The following is a 21,753-nucleotide window of genomic DNA, read 5'->3' on the forward strand; positions in this document are numbered from 1 at the left end:
AATCTTGTAAGTGGCAAATATTTCAGAAGCAATATAAGCATAATGAAAAATTCTTGGTAAGAAGATTCAATCTGTTGAACACATACATACATACATACATACATACATACATACATATCGTTGGCAAATAGTATGGGCTAATTTTGTAGGCTACACACACGGGTAATTCCGCTGGTGATCTGGCAACCATCTTACACTGTGACGAGTTTTCTTGTCCAATTATGCGCGGTAAAAAACACGCACAATGTGGAATTCTCGAAACTCTTCACAGTGTAAACGGTCGCCAGTCCACTCTGTGGAAAGGAATTATTTTAAATTTGACCTTGCCATGCTACATCTCGACTGTCGATTAAAATAAAGTACAGTATGAGATAAAATGAGTTATTTTTGCTAAAAGATGAAATAACGTCAAAAATAAGAATACGAATCGACTAACTTGGGACAAAGGGAATACATCCTATTACAGTGGGCCAAATAAGAACACGAATCGATTCACTTGGGATTATTACAGTGGGAATTGATGGTTCAAAATTTCAAAGGATGGATTAATAGCATTGTAGCAGAATCTCAAAGGAGCCTAATACATTTACAAACAGCCTAACTAGTGGGAATGAAGCACCTACACATGCTTGCTCCCATTATTGTTCCCCGAACACAAGATTTCTGATGCTCGAGGACTGAAGATTTCTGCGCTCGGTGATGCTCGCGGATATTGCTTGAGCTCGTTGAGTATCGACTCCCCTCCATCAGCGATGCTGCCAGTTTGGGGTGTTATCGCCATTTCCTCAAGTGCCGTGGCTGATGCTAGTAGATACTTCACGAATTCCATCTCAGCTTCGATCCCAGAGAACAACTGCATCTTCACGGTTTTCAGATGAGCCAGTGACTCCGAACTTGTTTGTGACCTCAAGAAGTCTGCCACTGCATCCACCACGTCGAAGGTGAAAGCCTGTGTATCGTAAAGTACAAACACCGGGTTAAATCCTCTTCTTCTTAGACAGACATTTCTGTTTCAAAAGAGTAAATTCGGATATTGCAACTTACAGTGATATTAAGGCGTTGTAGATTAGGGCAGCTTCTGATGAAACAAATGGCACACGAAGACTCCTGAATCTTCTCAAAATACATATCGGAAAGGTGAAGATTCTTCAGCGTATTCAAAGAGATTGGCAGTCTGTTTGGTGCTTCGTGCTCAACAAGATCCTGCATATGCACGAGATAGATGTCAAACAACCAAACTTCGATTGCATAAACAACTAATACTTCAAACTCAGAACAACTTTTTCTTACCTCTAATGCATAGGCTTGTAACTGAAGGTCCTCAAGAGCAGGCAGGCAGCTAAGGGATTTAACCAAATCTATTGAAAAGAAGTTCCCGCGTTTAAACTCCATGGATGAAAATGTCAATTTAATATCTTTCAAAACAGGGCAGTTCTTGAACGACACCGACTTGAACACCCCGTTGAATTCAAAGTATTTCAACTTGGGGCTGGTTAATTCCAGGCAATCGAAGCTGGTGCAATGAATCAGTCTCAGTCTTTCAACTGCAGGGCACGAAGCAATGAAAGTCGTAAATGATTCAGGCACAAGCACCACCCTTTGCAGTTCAAGGTTCACGAGCTTGCTGAATCCCTTGAACCCCAGGAGAGGATCCAATACACAGTTATATAGCCTCAAATTTCTCAGATGCTGGAAACTAAGCAGATGCGAACTCAACCTGTGTGCTTCTCCTCTCGATACATGGAGGGTCAACTCTTGCAGAGTGTTATTTGGCAACAAGCGAACCCATTCATCGATATCTGGATTGCTTTTGAGATCAGGCACTTGCAGAACAAACTTTAACAAGGGACCCTTGTGAAGTTTTAATATTTGGTAAACCAGGGGCTCCAGTTGGTGGCCTCCCAGAAACATTTGATCAAACCAGAAATCAAACACAATATCCGGACACGACGCCCATTTGTGCCTCCATTCCCTGGACAAAATGCTTGTCCTCACCACATCTCGAAGAGGCAAACATCCGAGAATGTTCTCAATTATGTTATTGGGTAGATCGGTCAACAAATCAGTCTCAGTTCTTGCAACAGTCTTCATCGTTATAAAACTGGAACATGGTTCAAGAAGAGAATAGCTCAGAAACACAGAGAAAATAAATTCTGAATAATCTCTAAACTACACAGAGATTCACCCAACTAATCAAATGTTTGAATTTTGCAAGAAAAAGTAAACTTACAACTATATGATTACCAATAAACCAAAGGTTTGAGTTTGATAGAGACTCAATTGTTGCTGCCGCAATAAACACAAAATTGACCTCATGAACAATAAAAAAAAGGTAGGTTCAGCTAACCATTACTTAAATCTCAAAGGACATAATCTTGGTTTAACCTTTCACTGATTGACAAGACACATAAGATTAAAAAATCTTACATTAAGTAAAACCACCACATCATTCAACCAACCAGGAAAAACATGTTCAAGCATTTAATTTTTATTGCCCCTGATAAAAAAATTTGACCTTTCTTAGCTTTGAATTATTCAACTTAGCTGAGTGTAACAATACACACAAAGGAGGGGTCACATTATAATTTAATATGGCATCACTGCAGAATTATACAGTGCCGTTCATTGTGGCATAAAAATAAAATACAAACAAGAAAAAAAGATAAAGACAAGATTAGAAAATGTTCCATTACCAGTTACCGCACAAGGATTTCTGCTGCTTTTCGATCAAATATTTATATGACTATATGAGCCACTTATCATTTCAAAATTTCTAAAGGCAATGAGTAGTTTAAAGAGAATGATAAACAAGTCAACACGTGCCACACCGTCATTTCCGACAGCTCCACACGCTTCAACGCACTCCGGTCGGCCTGGCCGGCTTCTCATTTTTCGTGCGTTTAAGGAACGAATAATATCTAAAAACCTTATTTATTTTAATTAAATTATGCTCAAAGAAATTTCCTACCGGTGATCGCCGACGACAATGTAAAAAAATAAACGGTGAAACCACTAAATCAAGCAAAACAAACAAGGGAAAAATAAATTATGAGGAAAAAGGGGGAAATCATCCTTCCAAATTCACGAGCAACAACAATTCAATCACAGAAGATCTAATTTCAACTCTAACCACAGAATTAACGAAACAGAAATCAAAAGGTCTAGAAAGGAATTCAACTCACCTAGAGAATAAGCGATTCGAAGTCGTTGTAGGATCAATTTCTGCGGTGAATTGCTTTGAGAGGGAAATGAAAGAGCGATTTTGAGATGAGGAAGAAATTGGCAAAATGGAGAGGTGAAAAATGCATCCCCACACAGAGTGTTATATAACAAAGCCAATCGGCACTGGGACCCACTTCATAATAATTAATTTGTAAAATTAATTGATTTATGGGTGCTCTGCTCTTAGTCAGATGTCGATAAGATCAATGTATAATTGTTACTAATATAAATTAGTTTTATTTATTTATTTATTTATTTATTTATTTATTTATTTATTTATTTATTTATTTATTTATTTATACTATGAGTCGATGCTCCATTATTATTTTATGGATTACCTTTCACTATACGCATACATATCTGACGTGGATTACCTGCCATTATTATTGCCTTTATTGGCAACAATAACTCCGTTACCGCTAATGTCTCTAGAAGGTCGGAGCCAATGGTAAAAATAGTGGGAGTACTCACCCAATCATATTAAACTAAAAAATAAATCCCAAATTTAATACTTTCTCTGTCCACGAATATGAGTCTTTTTACCATTTATAGTAATTATAAACCATGATTCCTATTTGCCGACGGATCAAAATGAAAAAACGAGATTTCTATTCGCGGACAGAGGGAGTACTACTTAAAAAGAAAAGTGCATGAACATAGATGAAGGAGAGTATTTTTTCCGATGTTAACTAGTATTGTTATTTTTGGATGTCCATCATTAAATATTTTATTTTGATTTTTATTATGTATTTATAAATATAATATTTGATTAAGTTATTTTACTATATTTTATATGAATAAATATAAAAGGGCAAATTGTAAAAAAATCATCAAGTTTAGTCAATCTCTTACAATCTTGCAATTTTAAAAAATAATTAATTATATCATAATTTTAATATTTTTCTCAATTATTACATCGCCTCAAATTTGGATGACATGAGTATGAAAGATAAAAAACAAACATAGTCGAAACAACATCTTTAATTATATAAATTAAAATGTTTTTGATGCAATTAGTTAGCCACATTATTTAATTTATATATATATATATATATATGGTTGTGATCAATTGATATTTTTTAGCCTAATTGAGATGCATTATCAGCCACTCATTTTTATTAAATGAGTGGTCCAAAATTTGTCACAAGGAAAATATTTTTAGATTAATTAATTATGAAAGGGCAGAATGGTAATTTCATGGTACATTTTATACAATACATATTTTTTTAACTTTTATTTTTTTGAAATTTTTTATTATTTTTTTAAATTTCTTTTATTATTTTTTTTAAAAAATTTACTTTTTTAAAAAAAATTTGTCAACTACATATACAATTCATGTCAACTACACACATATAATGTCAACTATGTGTACAATCCATGTCAACTACATATACAATTCATGTTAACTATACACATATAATGTCAACTATAAGTTGTTGACATTTGATGTGCAGGCTATTGACATTTGATGTGCAGCTATTGACGATAATACCCTCGAGTTGACATAATCTACTTGCAGTTGACATTTCGAAAAAGTTATGAATGAGTGGCTGAAAATGCATTCCAATTCTCAATTAAGCTAAAAAATTTCGACCTAACAAGACCATATATATATATATATATATATATATATATATATATATATATATATATATATATATATATATATATGGGAGCGTTATTCTCCTTTTCACATCTTAGATCCTTTTTCCTTCTTAATATTACGCGTTAGATCTAAGGCATCAACGGATCAGATTGATTCTATAAAACTGGTTCCGTGTTGCATTATAGAAGGTGGTTGTATGCATTACAGGGTTATTATTGACATTTGACGGAAAAGTAACTGCCACATTTTGGTATCTGCGAATAATGCACCACATGGTCACGAGTAATGCATATAATTGACTATATAATGCACAATATGTTAACTGCAATGCATACGAATAAAATGTAACATGTTATGATGTTTGGACACACGTTTCTTGTTTCCCCTAAGGGTTTAATAAGCTTAGGGGCTAGGGTATAGTACGTAGACACGTATGTAATCTTCACATGGTAACGAGTAATGGATATAATTGACTATATAATGCACAATTTGTGAACTGCAATGCATACGAACAAGATGTGTTGTGTTATGATGTTTGACACACGTTTTTTGTTTCCCCTAAGGGTTTAATAAGCTTAGGGGCTAGGGTATAGTACGTACGCATTAATAACAAATTATAAAACGATACGAATAATTCACCAAATTGTCACGAGTAATGGATGTTATTAACTATATAATGCACAATATGTGAACTGCAATGCATACGAATAAGATGTACCATGTTATGATGTTTGACACACGTTTCTTGTTTCCCCTAAGGGTTTAATAAGCTTAGGGGCTAGGGTATAGTACGTAGACATTACTAACAAATTGTTGTTATTGGAATATACGTATGTGCATTATTTGGTTTAGGTAGTGCATTATGTAGCTGTTAATTGTCATTATCTCAGTATATTATGCATTATTAGAGGTATCTACGTACTATACCCTAGCCCCTAAGCTTATTAAACCCTTAGGGGAAACAAGAAACGTGTGTCAAACATCATAACATGGTACATCTTATTCGTATGCATTGCAGTTCACATATTGTGCATTATATAGTTAATAACATCCATTACTTGTGACAATTTGGTGAATTATTCGTATCGTTTTATAATTTGTTATTAATGCGTACGTACTATACCCTAGCCCCTAAGCTTATTAAACCCTTAGGGGAAACAAGAAACGTGTGTCAAACATCATAACACAGCACATCTTGTTCGTATGCATTGCAGTTCACAAATTGTGCATTATATAGTCAATTATATCCATTACTCGTTACCATGTGAAGATTACATACGTGTCTACGTACTATACCCTAGCCCCTAAGCTTATTAAACCCTTAGGGGAAACAAGAAACGTGTGTCCAAACATCATAACATGTTACATTTTATTCGTATGCATTGCAGTTAACATATTGTGCATTATATAGTCAATTATATGCATTACAGGGTTATTATATTATGCATTATTAGAGGCATTCGTATGCATTGCAGTTCACAAATTGTGCATTATATAGTCAATTATATTCATTACTCGTTACCATGTGAAGATTACATACGTGTCTACGTACTATACCCTAGCCCCTAAGCTTATTAAACCCTTAGGGGAAACAAGAAACGTGTGTCCAAACATCATAACATGGTACATCTTATTCGTATGCATTGCAGTTAACATATTGTGCATTATATAGTCAATTATATGCATTACTCGTGACTATGTGGTGCATTATTCGTAGCGGTTTCCAGCCATTATTAGATTACTATTGTACCCTCATAATGCACAAAATAGGACAAATAATGCAACACGGGATTAATTACCCAATGTTGATCTTGACCGTCCATTTCTCTAATCTAATGGCTGATATTAAGAAGGGAAAAGGAGGAAATATAGGAAAAGGAAAGGAATACATCCTCTATATATATATATATATAAGTCAGGTCAATATGTTACATTACACAGTAATTTTTAAAAATTGCATAATTAACTTAAAAATTGATTGAATTTATTGAATTTACCGTGGACCAAAGAAGTAAGATATGAGAGTTTACTCATATCATATGGGACTAGTACTAGAGAACATCTTAATCATCATTTAAGAAAAATACTTTGTTACGTAATAACTACGGAAGATCTAATGCCTTTGCTCGTTCACAGGAAAAAGGCTAATGAAAAAGAACCAATTTCATTTATCTAAGTTATATTTTATTATTAATTGTGTGATTATGTACACATGTATTTGTCTCACTCGCACTCAAATAAAAATATACTACCATATGGTTCACTAGTCTTTCGAGGTGGCCTAACTTTATTGATTCAATGTGCAAACTCGTGTCCAAAATAATTATGATTTTAATTGTCCAAGTACTTTTCAAATTTGGCATAATAGCCAAAAAAGTCATAATAAACGTTATATAGTACTACTACATTAATTTAGTACTCTTGTTGCATAAAATGTTAGTATCGCCCCTTTAATTAGAATGTGACAAATTTAAAGAAAAAGCATCTTTCGTTTCCTAATTTGATCGTAATATCTGAATTTTATATTGTGAAATATTAAATGAAAATTTTAATAAGAATTGATGATACACAAAATATTAAATATTCGACTCTGACAAATTTAAAGTTCGTAGGGACTTCTACTTGCGTTGGCATTGCTTGCCTCTTAAATAGTACTCCTCCGTCCCACTTAAGATAACACGCTTTTCTTTTTAGTTTGTCTCAACCAAGATGTTACATTTCTATTTTTAATAACTTTCTCTATCCAATTAACACACCCGACTACTTTTTTCTCTTTTCAATTAAATATTCAACTCTCTTTCTCTCTCCATTTAATACTTCCACACTCTTTCTCTCTCCAATTAACCACAATAACCAACAATTCCTAAAATCATGTGTCAACTAAGAAATGTGTCATCTTAACCGGGACAGAAGGAGTAATACTATTAGACTTGTCATATTGAGGTTTTGGTATAATTAAAAACGTCCCAATTGTATCATCAAATTGGTTCAATAAAAAGATTATTGACAATTTGACATTAGCCACTATACAACATAAATAATTACATATATAATACTCCCTCCGTCCGCCATAGGAGTCTCATTTCTTGTTGGCACGGGTTTTAAGAAATGTTAAGAAAAGTGGATGGAAAAAAGTTAGTGGAATATGAGTCTCACTTGTATATATTAGTTTTAAATGAAATGTGTGTAAAATGAGTTAGTGGAAGGTGGAACCCTATTACCATTTATGGTAAAAGTGAACCGAGACTCGCGGATGGACTAAAATGGCAAAACGGAACTCCTATTCACAGACAGAGGGAGTATATATCAATTTTTTAAATATTAATGTACAGGTGTCCTGGAACACCGCGGCAACATGGAATTGGTTGTAATTATAATATTATTTGGATAAGATTATCATCATTCATTTCTTAGTATGGTCAAATATTAATCCTAATTAATATACAATATTATGTATTACACATGAGGCTTCCTTTAAAAAAACTAAATTCGCATTGACTGCGGGAAATATATATTAATAGTGATTAAAAAGGAAAAATTAGTTGAAGGCCTCAAATTTGTAGATAAAGGTATGATAATTCCCATTTAATAGCAATTTTTGAGATGTTGTTGTTGAAATTTGAGTATATGGAGATACAAACTTGCCGGACGAAAATTACACAGAAAAAAACAAGGAGAAAAAATACACAGAAACAACTGAAAAATTACACGGAAAAACTTGTGGAAAACGGTAAGTCGAGCCGAGGAGTCCTCTTTCCGCAAGACGAGATACGTCCCGGTAGTGCTCTCGGTTTGGCATGTCGTCCCCAAAGATAAAACGGCTTCGTCTCTGAAGTAGCAGCACCGCTCCGGCGAACAGGAGTAAGTCGATGACAGAGCTTCGACGGGAAGATTATGCAGAGAGGGAGAGAGTGTTTATGCAAGAATGCTTGAGTTTGTTGTATCAGGGATGCATGCCTATTTGTAGGCCAAGTCCACCCGCAGGGGTTGCTGGAGTCAACAGACATAATGTCTGTCATCAAGGCCATTGACTGTAACCGTCGGGGGTTACTGACTGTTGCACTAGCCGTTGGGAGCTGAAGAGACACGATACATCTGGAGACACTCTACGACGGGATACACCATGGACCGTCGGGGACCTTTTGTCTCCCGCTATGCGTCGGGGTCCATCGGGGACAGCGTGAAATTTGAGTTGGTCTAGAAAGAATATGCGCTCAATGACCAACTCCAAAGAACAGCCCAAAGACCAATTGCCAAGATCCAAGTCCAAGTCACAAGGCACCCGGCACGTGTCGCGGGCGGGCGGCGCGCGCATGTGGGTTCTATCACCAATCTTATTCCACGATAATTATTACACATAATAATTCATCTTATTAAATACTTCATCAAAGAAGTTTATCATCCCCGATGTGGGATAATTAACACTCGGTTAATTAATCCCTTAGTTTTTCTTATAGCTCATTTCTAGCTTTATTGTGGCCAACTTTAATATATTATTTCTCACTCACCGAGAATTGGATTTGAGAAAATGAATATACTACGGTCATCTACTCGGAACGTAGATCGACGCTATTGCATTTAATTTCATAAAATTAAATGTCTTGTTACATTTATTATTAGTCAAAGTCGTTTGATCAAACACGATTCCAATTGTTGTAACTACAAAAAATAACAAGAACGGTATTATAATTTGTAACATAGTAAAGCTAATAAAGTACAAATTTGAACTAACGTAGCCTTGTGTTATTCTTTTTTATCTAACCTTTAATTAGTTAAACTATTGCAAAAGTAGAAATCGGATTTACCATGAAGATTCCAAGTCAGTCAAGCAACAAGTAGTCTAAAAAGTTTAAATTTTTTAGGTTTTGTAGCATCAAGACCATAGAAAATTCGAATACAAGTCAGAAAGAAGAATGGACCGCATATTTATTCCATGTATATGGAGTACTTATTTATTCTTACGGTTGTAATTATTATATTAACAATGGTTTTTTTAATGTAAAAATACAAGAAATATCTTTAATTCATTTCAATATATTAGAGGAATTTCAGATTAGATTGTACTAGTACTACTACTACTATTGTTGAACATCAGTTTCATGAGTTTGGTTTTCTTTTAGTATGGGCACCCATTTCTATTTTTTGACTTTCGTCAAATAAACTAGCTAATAGTATTAATGCCTTTTGGATTCAGTTGCTCACAGAAAACGAATTCTGGGTGGACTAATTAATGTGCTTAAAACCAAAAGTTAAATTATTGCAGTTGCGGTCATTGGATATATATGTTGACTTTTGATTTTAATAAATTGAATCTTCCAGTTTGTCACCAGTTGAAGAAAAAATAAATTATCTTCGAATTTGGAAAGCAGATGCCCGAAAAGTGTGGGATGTATTCCTCTTCTATATTCAACACACTTTTTTTTAATTTATTCACAAATATTAATTTATCGTGAAATTATGGGATGCATACAGTTGACCAAAATGGGATAATAATTGATGCAAAGTTGCAAACGGATGCATGTGAAATATGTTGGTTTCTGATGATTACAAGAGATAACAAAACCGGGCGTAATACAACCCAAAAGAAAGAAAAGGAGAAACTGAACTAAATGAAATTACAACGTAAGAATTCGAAACAAAGAACCGTGAACTAAGTTTAGCCGAGTCGAGGAGGCCTCTTCCCGCAAGACGAGATACGCCCCGGTAGTGCTCTTCGGTTTGGCGTGTCGTCCCCAAAGGTAAAACGGCTACGTCTCTATTGATGCAGCACCGCAATCACTAGAGCTCCGGCGAACTGGATGGAGGAGAGAGCAGAGCTTCGACAGAAAGACAATGCAGAGAGAGGGAGAGAGCTTATGCAGAGAATGCTTATATGTGTTGTGTTCTAATGCAGTGGTATGGCTAGCCTATTTATAGGCCAAGCCACCATGCAGGGTCAACCAGCCATTGAAGGCTCATCATGGCCAATTCGTAACCGACGTCGGTTACAAGCGTGTGGCAGGAGTGTGCCATCCGTGTGTGGAGCGTGTGGATTTCTCACGTGGCACCCGTGACTGTGCCTCGCTTGACGACGTGTCAAGCCACTTGGATTGCTGACTCGGCGGTGGTCCAAAAAGAATAGTTTGGGCCAAGCCCCAAGCCTAAAGACCACCCAAAGACCAATTGCCAAGATCCAAGTCCAAGTCCAAGTCCAAGTCCAAGTCCAAGTCCAAGATCGAGATCGGGCCCGGGCCCGGGCCCGTGGCCCGTGGCCCGCGCCCACGCCCACGAGCACGAGCACGGGCTCGGGCGGGGCGGGCGGCGGCGGCGGCGCGCGCGTGTGGGCTTTTTCACCCATCTTGATCCACTATAATTATTAAGTAACATAAAGTCACTTAATTTAAACACATTAAAGATGTATTAATCTTCCAATGTGGGATAATTAACACTAGTTAATTATTCCCTAAGCACATGCTCCAAGCTTTAATTAAAAGCTAATTATGCCCAACTTTAATCCACTATTTCTCACTCACCGGAAATCGGATTTGAGAAAGTGAATATACTACATTTATCTACGTAAAATGTAGATCGACGCTATATCATTTAATTTCACAAAATTAAATGTCTCGTCACATTTATTCTTTGGTCAAAACCATTGACCGGGCATATTTAATCCATGATTTTTACAATCCCCCACATGAGTGGAAATAGCCAAATGCATATGCATGCAGATATAAGCTCAACCCTCGAGAGGTATATAAGCATAAGGATAGGTAGTTGTTGACTTTGAACCCTCCATAGTCGACACCATCGGATACACAGGCGGCTTAGTAGCGCGATGCTTTGAACTAATCCCCCACGGCGTGCACCGAGACAATGGTGTTAACGCTTAAACACCTCAACCTCATCCGTTCTCACGTTTTGTGTCCATTGCGGTCTTGGACACCACTTTGGATTCATAAGTACGTTTTATGAAGCGACCACACTTCGCACTTACATAGGTGATTCTTAGTCAAGTACCTTGCCATACTTGGTCTCTTTGAGAACTCCATCTCTTTGAGATCCTTAAGAATCATTAAAAGTCATAGACTTAGCCTTCACCACAAGGCAAGTTCTCCAACACTCTATTGCTCTTAGGGAATAGATATAGTTGAGTGTTTCTCTTGAACTCTCATAGCTTAGTTGTCCCTTTGAACCAAGTTCTTGGGATCTCCAGTCATCATGGTTGGGTTACCACTATGATAATTCTTTAGTTTGTGGATTTCAAACCCATTCCCTCTAGCAACTTATTCATTTGATCACGGTTTAACCCTTTGGTTAGCGGATCCGCTAGATTATCTATTGACTTCACATAGTCAATTGTAATCACCCCTGTTGTGATCAAATGTCTCACGGTGTTATGTCGTCGACGTATATGTCGAGACTTACCGTTATAGAAGCCATTGTTTGCCCTTCCAATAGCTGCTTGGCTATCGCAGTGGATCAGCACTGGTGGCACTGGCTTAGACCAACATGGAATGTCTTCAAGGAAGTTCTTAAGCCACTCGGCTTCCTCACCAACCTTATCCAAGGCAATGAACTCCGATTCCATTGTTGATCGGGCTATACATGTCTGTTTTGTGGATTTCCACGATACAGCACCACCCCCAATAGTAAAGACATATCCACTTGTTGAAAGTGAGTCTCTATTATCGGATATCCAATTGGCATCACAGTACCCTTCAAGTACCGGGGGTATCTCGAGAAGTGTAGCCCAAGATTTTGAGTATGTTTTAAATATCTCAAAACCCTCACAAGAGCTCTCCAATGCTCTTTGCTTGGATTGCTCGTGTAACGACTCAACTTGTTCACGGCACAAGCAATGTCAGGTCGAGTGCAATTAGTCAAGTACATAATGCACCCGATGACCCGTGCATACTCTTCTTGTGCAACAGGCTCGCCTTTGTTTTTGCTCAAGTGAACGTCGAGTTCAATTGGAGTCTTAACCGGCGCGCCATCATAGGCTTTGAATTTATTCAATATCTTCTCAACATAATGTGATTGTGTTAAGATGATTCCATCATTCGTTCTTAGAATCTTCATTCCAAGAATTACATCGGCTAGACCCATGTCTTTCATGTCAAAGTTTCTCTTTAACATGGCCTTTGTATCGTTAATTACTTGAGTGTTGTTACCCAAGATTAACATATCATCAACGTAGAGACACACTATAACATGACCGTTATTAGTGCTCTTGATGTAGACACATTTGTCGCACTCGTTGATTTTAAACCCATTTGATAACATCACATTATCAAACTTCAAGTGCCATTGCAATGGCGCTTGTTTCAATCCATAGCGGGATTTAACCAGTTTGCAGACCTTTTTCTCTTGTCCAGGTACTACAAACCCTTCGGGTTGTTCCATATAGATTTCGTCTTCTAATTCACCATTCAGAAACGCGGTCTTTACATCCATTTGATGAATCTCAAGATTGTGCAATGCAGCAATCGCGAGAAGCACGCGGATGGAAGTAATCCTCGTTACAGGTGAGTATGTATCGAAGAAGTCATGTCCTTCCTTTTGTTTAAAACCCTTTACTACTAGTCGGGCTTTATACTTATCCACTGTTCCATCGGCCTTAAATTTCCTTTTAAGGACCCATTTGCAACCTAAAGGTTTTGCACCTTCAGGTAGATCAACCAACACCCACGTGTGGTTTAGCAAAATTGAATCAATTTCGCTTTGAACAGCTTCTTTCCAATGCAACCCGTCTGGGCCATCGAAAGCTACTTTTATAGATGTCGGTTCTTCATCTAGCATAAAAGCAATGTAGTCAGGACCAAATGTTTTTGGCGTTCTGACCCTATTACCACGTCTTAGTACTGTATCATTCGGATCGGGCCTTGAACGCTTGCGCGATTTAGGTTCCTCATCCGCTGATTTAGAACTAGTGGCTTCTTCTTCCACTTGTTTAGAACTAGTGGCTTCTTCAATTCTTGTCTCAGAATTGGTTGAGACTTTTTCTTGTCTTTGCAAGGAAATGTATTTTCGAGAAATACAGCATTCCTCGACTCAATTGTTGTTCCTACTGTGATAGTCGATATTTCAGACTTGTGAACAACAAATCGATATGCACTACTGTTAAGTGCATATCCAATGAAGATGCAATCAACCGTCTTAGGTCCGATTGTAACTTCTTTGGGCGGAGGAACCATCACCTTTGCCAAACACCCACACACTTTGAGGTATTTGTAGGATGGCTTCCTTCCCTTCCACAACTCATAAGGAGTGACATCTTTTCCTTTGAGAGGGATCTTATTCAAGATATAGTTGGCTGTCAAAACAGCTTCCCCCCACATGTTATGTGGTAATCCTGAAGTTAGTAGCAGTGCATTCATCATCTCTTTTAGAGTTCGATTTTTGCGTTCTGCAACACCATTAGATTGTGGTGAATATGGAGCAGTTGTTTGATGAATTATACCACTTGCGTTGCATAACTCCTCAAACGGGGCTACATATTCGCCTCCTCTATCGCTTCGAATCGATTTGATTTTACAACCAAGTTGATTCTCAACTTCGTTCTTATAATTTTTGAACGCTTCTATTGCTTCATCTTTGCTTCTTAAAAGATAAATGTAGCAATACCTTGTGCAATCATCTATGAAAGTGATAAAGTACTTTTTACCACCTCTAGTTTGCACCATCTTTAAATCACATACATCCGTGTGAATTAATTCAAGGGGTTTTGTGCTTCGTTCAACCGAGTGAAACGGCAACTTAGTCATTTTTGCTTCAAGACAAATTTCACATTTATCTTGGATATCCAATTCATTAGCCTTTAGTAAATCCAAATTTACTAATCTTTTAATGGCTTTTGAATTTACATGTCCCAATCTACAATGCCACAAATTTGAAGACTCGGTCAAATAAGAGGAAGTAGATGCTTTATTATTATTCGCCAATGGCTTTGCAACACTGCGAGTTGCTACACTAAGCTTGAAAAGCCCATCGGTTACATAACCTTTTCCGAGGGATTTTCCAAACTTATACAAGACAAACCTATCGGACTCAAATACAAGTTTAAACCCCTTATTAACTAGTATTGATCCTGACACTAGATTCTTGCGGATGTCCGGGACATGCAGCACATCCTTCAAAGTGATTGTGACGCCAGACGTCATCATGAGAATCACGTTGCCAACGCCTCGGATTTCAGGCGATGCTTGATTCCCCATGTTGATTTTCCTTCCTTCAACAGCCGTGTAGGAGGCAAACTTGCTCCTGTCGGAGCAAACATGAGCAGTAGCGCCGGTGTCGATGTACCAGCCTCCCTTGTTATCAACAAGGTTAACCTCTTCAGTGACCACTGCAATGAGGTCGTTCTCATCCCAGTCCTTGAACTCCTTCTCAACGACGTGGGCTGCCGGCTTCTTCTTCTTGCTGCGGCAGTCTTTGGCAAAGTGGCCCGGTTTGCCACATTTGTAGCAGTCGCCTTCAAACTTCTTTGAAGGCTGCTTTCCCTTCCCTTTGTCGTTTGGACGGTTTGGGCGATGGCGTTTGTTGGAGGGTCCGCCCCGCTCCAACAGATTGACCTTGGCTTCATTTGGGGCGAATCCCTTAGCCTTTTGATCACTTTTGCGCACGTCGGCCTCGATGCGCAACTTCACGATCAAGTCTTCAAGGGTCATCTGCTTTCGCTTGTGCTTGAGATAACTCTTGAAGTCCTTCCAACTTGGAGGGAGCTTGTCAATGATCGTGCACCTTAGGAATTTATCGGGCAAGGTCATCCCTTCAGCCACTAATGAGTGGATGATCATTTGGAGCTCTTGGACTTGCTCCATGACGGGTCGAGAGTCGACCATTTTGTAGTCCATAAATTTGGAAGCTACAACTTGCTCCGTCCCTGCAGCATTATCTATGCTATACTTCTTTTCTAGGTTTTCCCACATTTGTTTAGATGTGGTTACATTGGAGTATACATTGTACAAACTATCATCTAAAGCACTTAGAATGAAATTTTTACAAAGGTAATCTCCTTTCCTCCAAGCTTCATAATCTGCCATGACTTCGAGCCTAGTCTCTTGGTCGCTTGGTGCGGGCGGCTCGTTCTCCGTGAGGAAGTTGGCGACGCCCAATGTTGTAAAGTAGAACAACATCTTCTAGTACCACCGCTTGAAGTCAGATCCTCCAAACTTTGGTGGCTTCTCGGCGGGTGGCATCATTCTTGGTGCCATAGGTGCCGCACTTGGTCCATTGAAGGAACCAATTCCGTTGCCCCCGAAGGAGCCAACAACTTGGTTGGGCATAGAGCCCCCCATGTTCGTGTTGGGCATAGTACCCCCCACATTCGTGTTGGGCATAGTGCCCCCCACATTCGTGTTGATCCCGGAAGATCCAACACCAGTATTGAGCCCGAAGGCACCAACACTCGATCCATTAAAGGATCCGAAGGAACCACTAAAAGTGGAACCAACCGAACCACCAAAGGTGGAACCAGTGGACGCCCCGAAGGGGTTGTCCCAAACCCAAGGGACGGTGGATGAGGCAGCTGGGAAGCCGGGGGTTGGCATCATCGAGGGAATCGATGAAGTGTTGACCGGTCCAGTGGTCGCCATGGTGGAGGGAATGGCGGAGGTGGTGGTGGCAGCAGCAGTGTTGGATTCCGTCGACATCTCCAGCAAAGGTTAAAGTTTCGAAAGTTTTTAGTTCAGTTTAAAAGGTCCAAATCCCTTCAAAGGCAAGTTATCTCGTCTTGCGATTGTTGGTTTCTGGTGATTACAAGAGATAACAAAACCGGGCGTAATACAACCCAAAAGAAAGAAAAGGAGAAACTGAACTAAATGAAATTACAACGTAAGAATTCGAAACAAAGAACCGTGAACTAAGTTTAGCCGAGTCGAGGAGGCCTCTTCCCGCAAGACGAGATACGCCCCGGTAGTGCTCTTCGGTTTGGCGTGTCGTCCCCAAAGGTAAAACGGCTACGTCTCTATTGATGCAGCACCGCAATCACTAGAGCTCCGGCGAACTGGATGGAGGAGAGAGCAGAGCTTCGACAGAAAGATAATGCAGAGAGAGGGAGAGAGCTTATGCAGAGAATGCTTATATGTGTTGTGTCCTAATGCAGTGGTATGGCTAGCCTATTTATAGGCCAAGCCACCATGCAGGGTCAACCAGCCATTGAAGGCTCATCATGGCCAATTCGTAACCGACGTCGGTTACAGTCGTGTGGCAGGAGTGTGCCATCCGTGTGTGGAGCGTGTGGATTTCTCACGTGGCACCCGTGACTGTGCCTCGCTTGACGACGTGTCAAGCCACTTGGATTGCTGACTCGGCGGTGGTCCAAAAAGAATAGTTTGGGCCAAGCCCAAAGACCAAGATCCAAGTCCAAGATCGGGATCGGGCCCGGGCCCGAGGCCCGCGCCCACGCCCACGCCCACGAGCACGGGCTCGGACGGGGCGGGCGGCGGCGGCGGCGCGCGCGTGTGCGCGCGTGTGGGCTTTTTCACCCATCTTGATCCACTATAATTATTAAGTAACATAAAGTCACTTAATTTAAACACATTAAAGATGTATTAATCTTCCAATGTGGGATAATTAATACTAGTTAATTATTCCCTAAGCACATGCTCCAAGCTTTAATTAAAAGCTAATTATGCCCAACTTTAATCCACTATTTCTCACTCACCGGAAATCGGATTTGAGAAAGTGAATATACTACATTTATCTACGTAAAATGTAGATCGACGCTATATCATTTAATTTCACAAAATTAAATGTCTCGTCACATTTATTCTTTGGTCAAAACCATTGACCGGGCATATTTAATCCATGATTTTTACAAAATAGATGGAAGTCATGCTGTAATGAGGTCAAATTTGGGTGGCAAGAATCGTTTCATATTGTATTATTATCGTGTTAGATTCACGTCGTTGTATCCGATTCACGTGTCATGTCAACACAAATAAGATCTTATTGCTAATGGAATCATGTCGCTTGCAAGTCATTTAATTTTAAGTTTAAATGTAAAAGATCAAGTATATGTTGAGATTGAGAATCTCCATGTTCAAATTTGACCTTAATGGCTTAGGTTCGATCCAGAAACATCTCAATCCGCACGATTTTCCAATCATAGTTTTTAGGATGTACTTATAGTTTATGGTTCTGATTTCTGAACCAAGGCCCAACTTTTGAAAAGAATATAGCCCGTGGAAAGAAAACAAAACCCATCTTTGCAAAGCAACGAATATGTGAAAACCCAATCATTTACCATCATCAGTTTTAGCTGCAATAAAAATACTTCTCAAAACTAACAATGGTCAGCTTTTTTGAACAGAAATTCAGAAACTTGGTAATATAAGCATCTTCGAAATAATGTCAAAGAAGTCTGGTATATAACCACTTCTATTGCACATCAAGGCTAGTCACTCGTCACACAAGCATACATCATAGATGAGAATCAAACACAGAGTAGTCTCAAGAACAACAATAAGCAGAAAGACTAGGGCTTCGGATAAGTGATAAATGCAAGGCAGTTGCCAAGCTTCAGGTTATGTTTGGTAGAAGTGCCCAAAGGGTACATCTCAGGTATCAGAGCTACAGGATGTCTCGCCAGATGAAGAGCTGTCCTGTTGTAAGCGCCTCAGTTCTTCGTAAGCCCATTCAAGTCCAGGACAATAGTGAGTAGGAGGATTGAACCTTGTATCGTTGATATCATCAGGCAAAAATGCCCCATTTTCAACCAGGAATCTAATTGCTCGCTTCTTTCTCTCTTTGGCTGCATTGTGAAGAGGGGTCCCTGCATCCAATAAAAACAATGATGAAGTGAGTAATGACATGTAAGCAAACATGCAATGGATATCATAGTTGGGAGAATATACATACAGCCGCAGGCACCCTTAGTTCGAGCATCAATATTAGCACCACGCTCCAACAACTCATCCATCACCTTAAGATGCCCCCCTTTAGCAGCAAGATGGAGAGGGGTCACACCATGCGATTTTGGGCCCCAAGCAGCAACATTAACATCAACTCCTTCATTAAGAAGCCGTCTCACCTGCAAAATAATATCGAAAGGTATATGTAACATAAAAATCAGTCAAGGAAGGAGCTCACAAACAGCAACACACACAAATCATGTCCATTCCACAAATTACAAGAGTTACTATTTTTTTGCTGAGCACGGAAGCAGAAATGTTTCTTACCCAAAATGCAGCGCCTACCACTGAAAGTTGCTACCCACAGGTACACAACTATGTAAATACAGACTTCAAATAATGACTAACAAGCCTCATTTTTTTGATAAGCACATGACAAGCCTAACACCTCTATACAATTAGTTGGTCATCTTTAACCTGACATTTTAAGGCACATCTGTAGTGTCAAGTAATAAAGCAACTAAAGTCCTCCTAAGTTATTCGCCAGTTATCACAGTACATTTCTTATCCCCCAGCCGACAAAAGCTACAAGAGTTTCTTTACTTTTATTTCTAGTCCCCTTTCCATTCAACAAAATGGTTCCTTAGTCAGCACGGACTTCCACTTGGACACTGTTCAAATAGAAACCACCTTAATGAAACAAACCAAGAGACTAATAGGATGATTCCCACAATACCGTGCATAATAGTGCATAATAATTCATAAAGGGAATAAAGTCCAATTTATCCGGGACATAGTGCTCAAAAGAGAAGTCATTAATTGGCTCGAGGCTCAAATGCAGAAGGGTACTGGACTACTGGCAGACAGAAAGCTAATTCCATGTTGGCAAGCAAACTAAAGTCAGAGCTGTGGTCACTAGCACAAGCAAAAAATGGGTATATAGTTATCCCCAGGAGAAACCACGGAACATAGGATCTTACGAACTAAGTAAGTTAAACTATTCAAGCAATAGAGCACATATTAAATTGAATACGAAGTAATAGAGCAGAATTCAGTCTCAACTATTCAAGCAAAGAAGGACCAAAAGTAACAAAATACAACATCAAAAACTACACAATCACTGAACACTACTAAGAAACATGACTGACATGAAGAGGATATAGGCATACCTCTCTGAGATCGCCTTTCTTAGCATAGATGTGTAGCAAGGTCCAGCCTCGATCATCCCTATCCACTCCCAACTTAGGCATCTTCCGTTTCCTCCTAACAGATTCAACCTCAAACTCTGGCATTGTGGGATTTCTAAGTATCTATCTTTTGTGAATAAAAGGTATGCAATAATCCCACAAACTATGATTCAATTCCCAAAAGTTCCGATTGTTCCAAACACTAACGCAACCAATTTTTTCACAACTCAGCGATCTTAAAACTAAAAAGACAAGAAATTCGACTGTGTGAGTGTGTAAAGCGTTTGACGAAAGACAAAGATCAGATTATATTATCTTTGCAGAAAGATCAAAATACAGGAAATTTAGCGAGAGGAATGATTGGCCATGCAATACGGGGCAAAGGGATTCAAACCAGGGCCAAAAACGCGGAGATTATTGACAAGCATCACATTGAACGGAGATGTAAACCGAGATTTGACAGAGATATTCATAATTGATGCCCTAATCCGGAAATCTATAATCAGATTGAATCAAAGAATGAACAGATGACAATCGAATTCAATTAGGAGGCTGCATATATCTCGATTGTGTGTCTGTATATGCGGATGTGGAGGATTAGGGATTGAAATCAGACGAAACCCTAGGTCAGGAGCGAATCAGGAGATGAAAGAGGCGAAGATGACTTCTGCCGCAGCACGCTATAGCCAATGGATATTTATAAGTTGTATGCATATGTATCGAGAAATAGCGTTTTCATTTAAAGTCGTTGACACTTGACATATGTAGGAAAAATTTCGAAATAAGAGATTAATTTCGCTGACCTTTTAAAATTTGGAATTAAATTTGCTGACTTTTCAAAATATGGGATTGAAGCGTGTGAATTTTTTGAGGTAAAGGTTTTTTTATTTTTCCTCTTTTTTCTTCTTCTTCTTTTTCTTATTAATTCCATCACAAAATATATGGATAGACCAAATTACCTATAAAAATGTAAAACCACGATTATGATTCTGCTCTCATACTGATAATTTGAAACTTCCACTACCAAACCACCATCCATATCTAATAATTTGGTTCATATTGTAATTGGGGAAAACCAAATAAATTTGTCCATTGGGATAAATTATTCGATTAAAGAAGGGTTTAAATATCAAAAATAGGCTTGTTAAATTGTAAAATCTTCAACCCCCAACCACCGAAGCTAGAGAGAAATTGGGGTTTCAGAATTAGGGATTCAAATTATGAGAGCTATGCTAAAATTGAGGTTTTAAATCTTGGGATAGTTTAGTCCTTCATATATTTTTTTGATGAAATTAATAAGAAAAAGAAGAAGAATAAAGAGGACAAATGAAAAAACCCTTATTTTGAAAAATTCGCGCGCCTCGATTTCATATTTTGAAAGGTCACCAAATTGGGTCCCAAATTTTGAAAAGTCAGGGAAATTAATCCCTTATTTCGAAATATCTCCATATATAGGGCGTTTCTTTTTGCTTTTTGAGGATGCAAACTATGTACATATTTTAAGTACTCCTACAAAATTAGTAACGTACTCCCTCCGTTTTTTAAAAATAGAAACATTTGAAACGGTACGAGTTTTAATCCACAATTTGGTAAAGTAAGAGAGAGTGAGAGAAAAATTGGTAAAGTAAGATAGAGGGAAATAAAAATTAGTAAAATAAGATAAAGAGGGAGAAAAAAGTAATAGAATCAATGTTAGTGGATTATGGGACCCACTTTATTAGTGGTATAGATGGTAAATATATTGATGTATAGGGGTGTATAGAAACATTTGAAACGGTACAAGTTTTAATGCACAATTTGGTAAAGTAAGAGAGAGTGAGAGAAAAATTGGTAAAGTAAGAGGGAGGGACAGAAAAATTAGTAAAATAAGATAAAGAGGGAGAAAAAAGTAATAGAATCAATG

General features: G+C 38.3%; 2 protein-coding genes across 4 annotated transcripts; both read right to left on the reverse strand.

Annotated features, from left to right (window-relative positions):
• Positions 1-403: 403 nt before the first annotated feature.
• LOC121784895 (F-box/FBD/LRR-repeat protein At1g13570-like) lies at positions 404-3,281 on the reverse strand. Of its 3 annotated transcripts, none has more exons than XM_042183161.1 (5): positions 3,183-3,278; positions 2,245-2,311; positions 1,291-2,101; positions 1,045-1,203; positions 404-949 (listed from the first exon to the last, which is right to left on the reverse strand). In XM_042183161.1, exons 3-5 carry the CDS (start codon positions 2,089-2,091, stop codon positions 620-622), a joined length of 1,290 nt encoding a protein of 429 aa, XP_042039095.1. In that variant the 5' UTR covers positions 2,092-2,101; positions 2,245-2,311; positions 3,183-3,278; the 3' UTR covers positions 404-619. The 3 variants fall into 3 exon arrangements, with proteins under 3 accessions (XP_042039095.1, XP_042039093.1, XP_042039094.1); XM_042183159.1 differs by having other exon boundaries at positions 2,231-2,311; XM_042183160.1 differs by lacking the exon at positions 2,245-2,311 and having other exon boundaries at positions 3,183-3,281.
• Positions 3,282-18,101: 14,820 nt separating this feature from the next.
• On the reverse strand, positions 18,102-20,535 carry LOC121785034 (phytochrome-interacting ankyrin-repeat protein 1-like). The gene is made up of 3 exons (XM_042183367.1): positions 19,833-20,535; positions 18,671-18,842; positions 18,102-18,584 (listed from the first exon to the last, which is right to left on the reverse strand). Exons 1-3 carry the CDS (start codon positions 19,953-19,955, stop codon positions 18,370-18,372), a joined length of 510 nt encoding a protein of 169 aa, XP_042039301.1. The 5' UTR covers positions 19,956-20,535; the 3' UTR covers positions 18,102-18,369.
• Positions 20,536-21,753: the final 1,218 nt, after the last annotated feature.

This window comes from Salvia splendens, chromosome 21 (genome assembly GCF_004379255.2).
Source record: "Salvia splendens isolate huo1 chromosome 21, SspV2, whole genome shotgun sequence".
In the NCBI taxonomy this organism is placed as follows: Eukaryota; Viridiplantae; Streptophyta; class Magnoliopsida; order Lamiales; family Lamiaceae; genus Salvia; species Salvia splendens.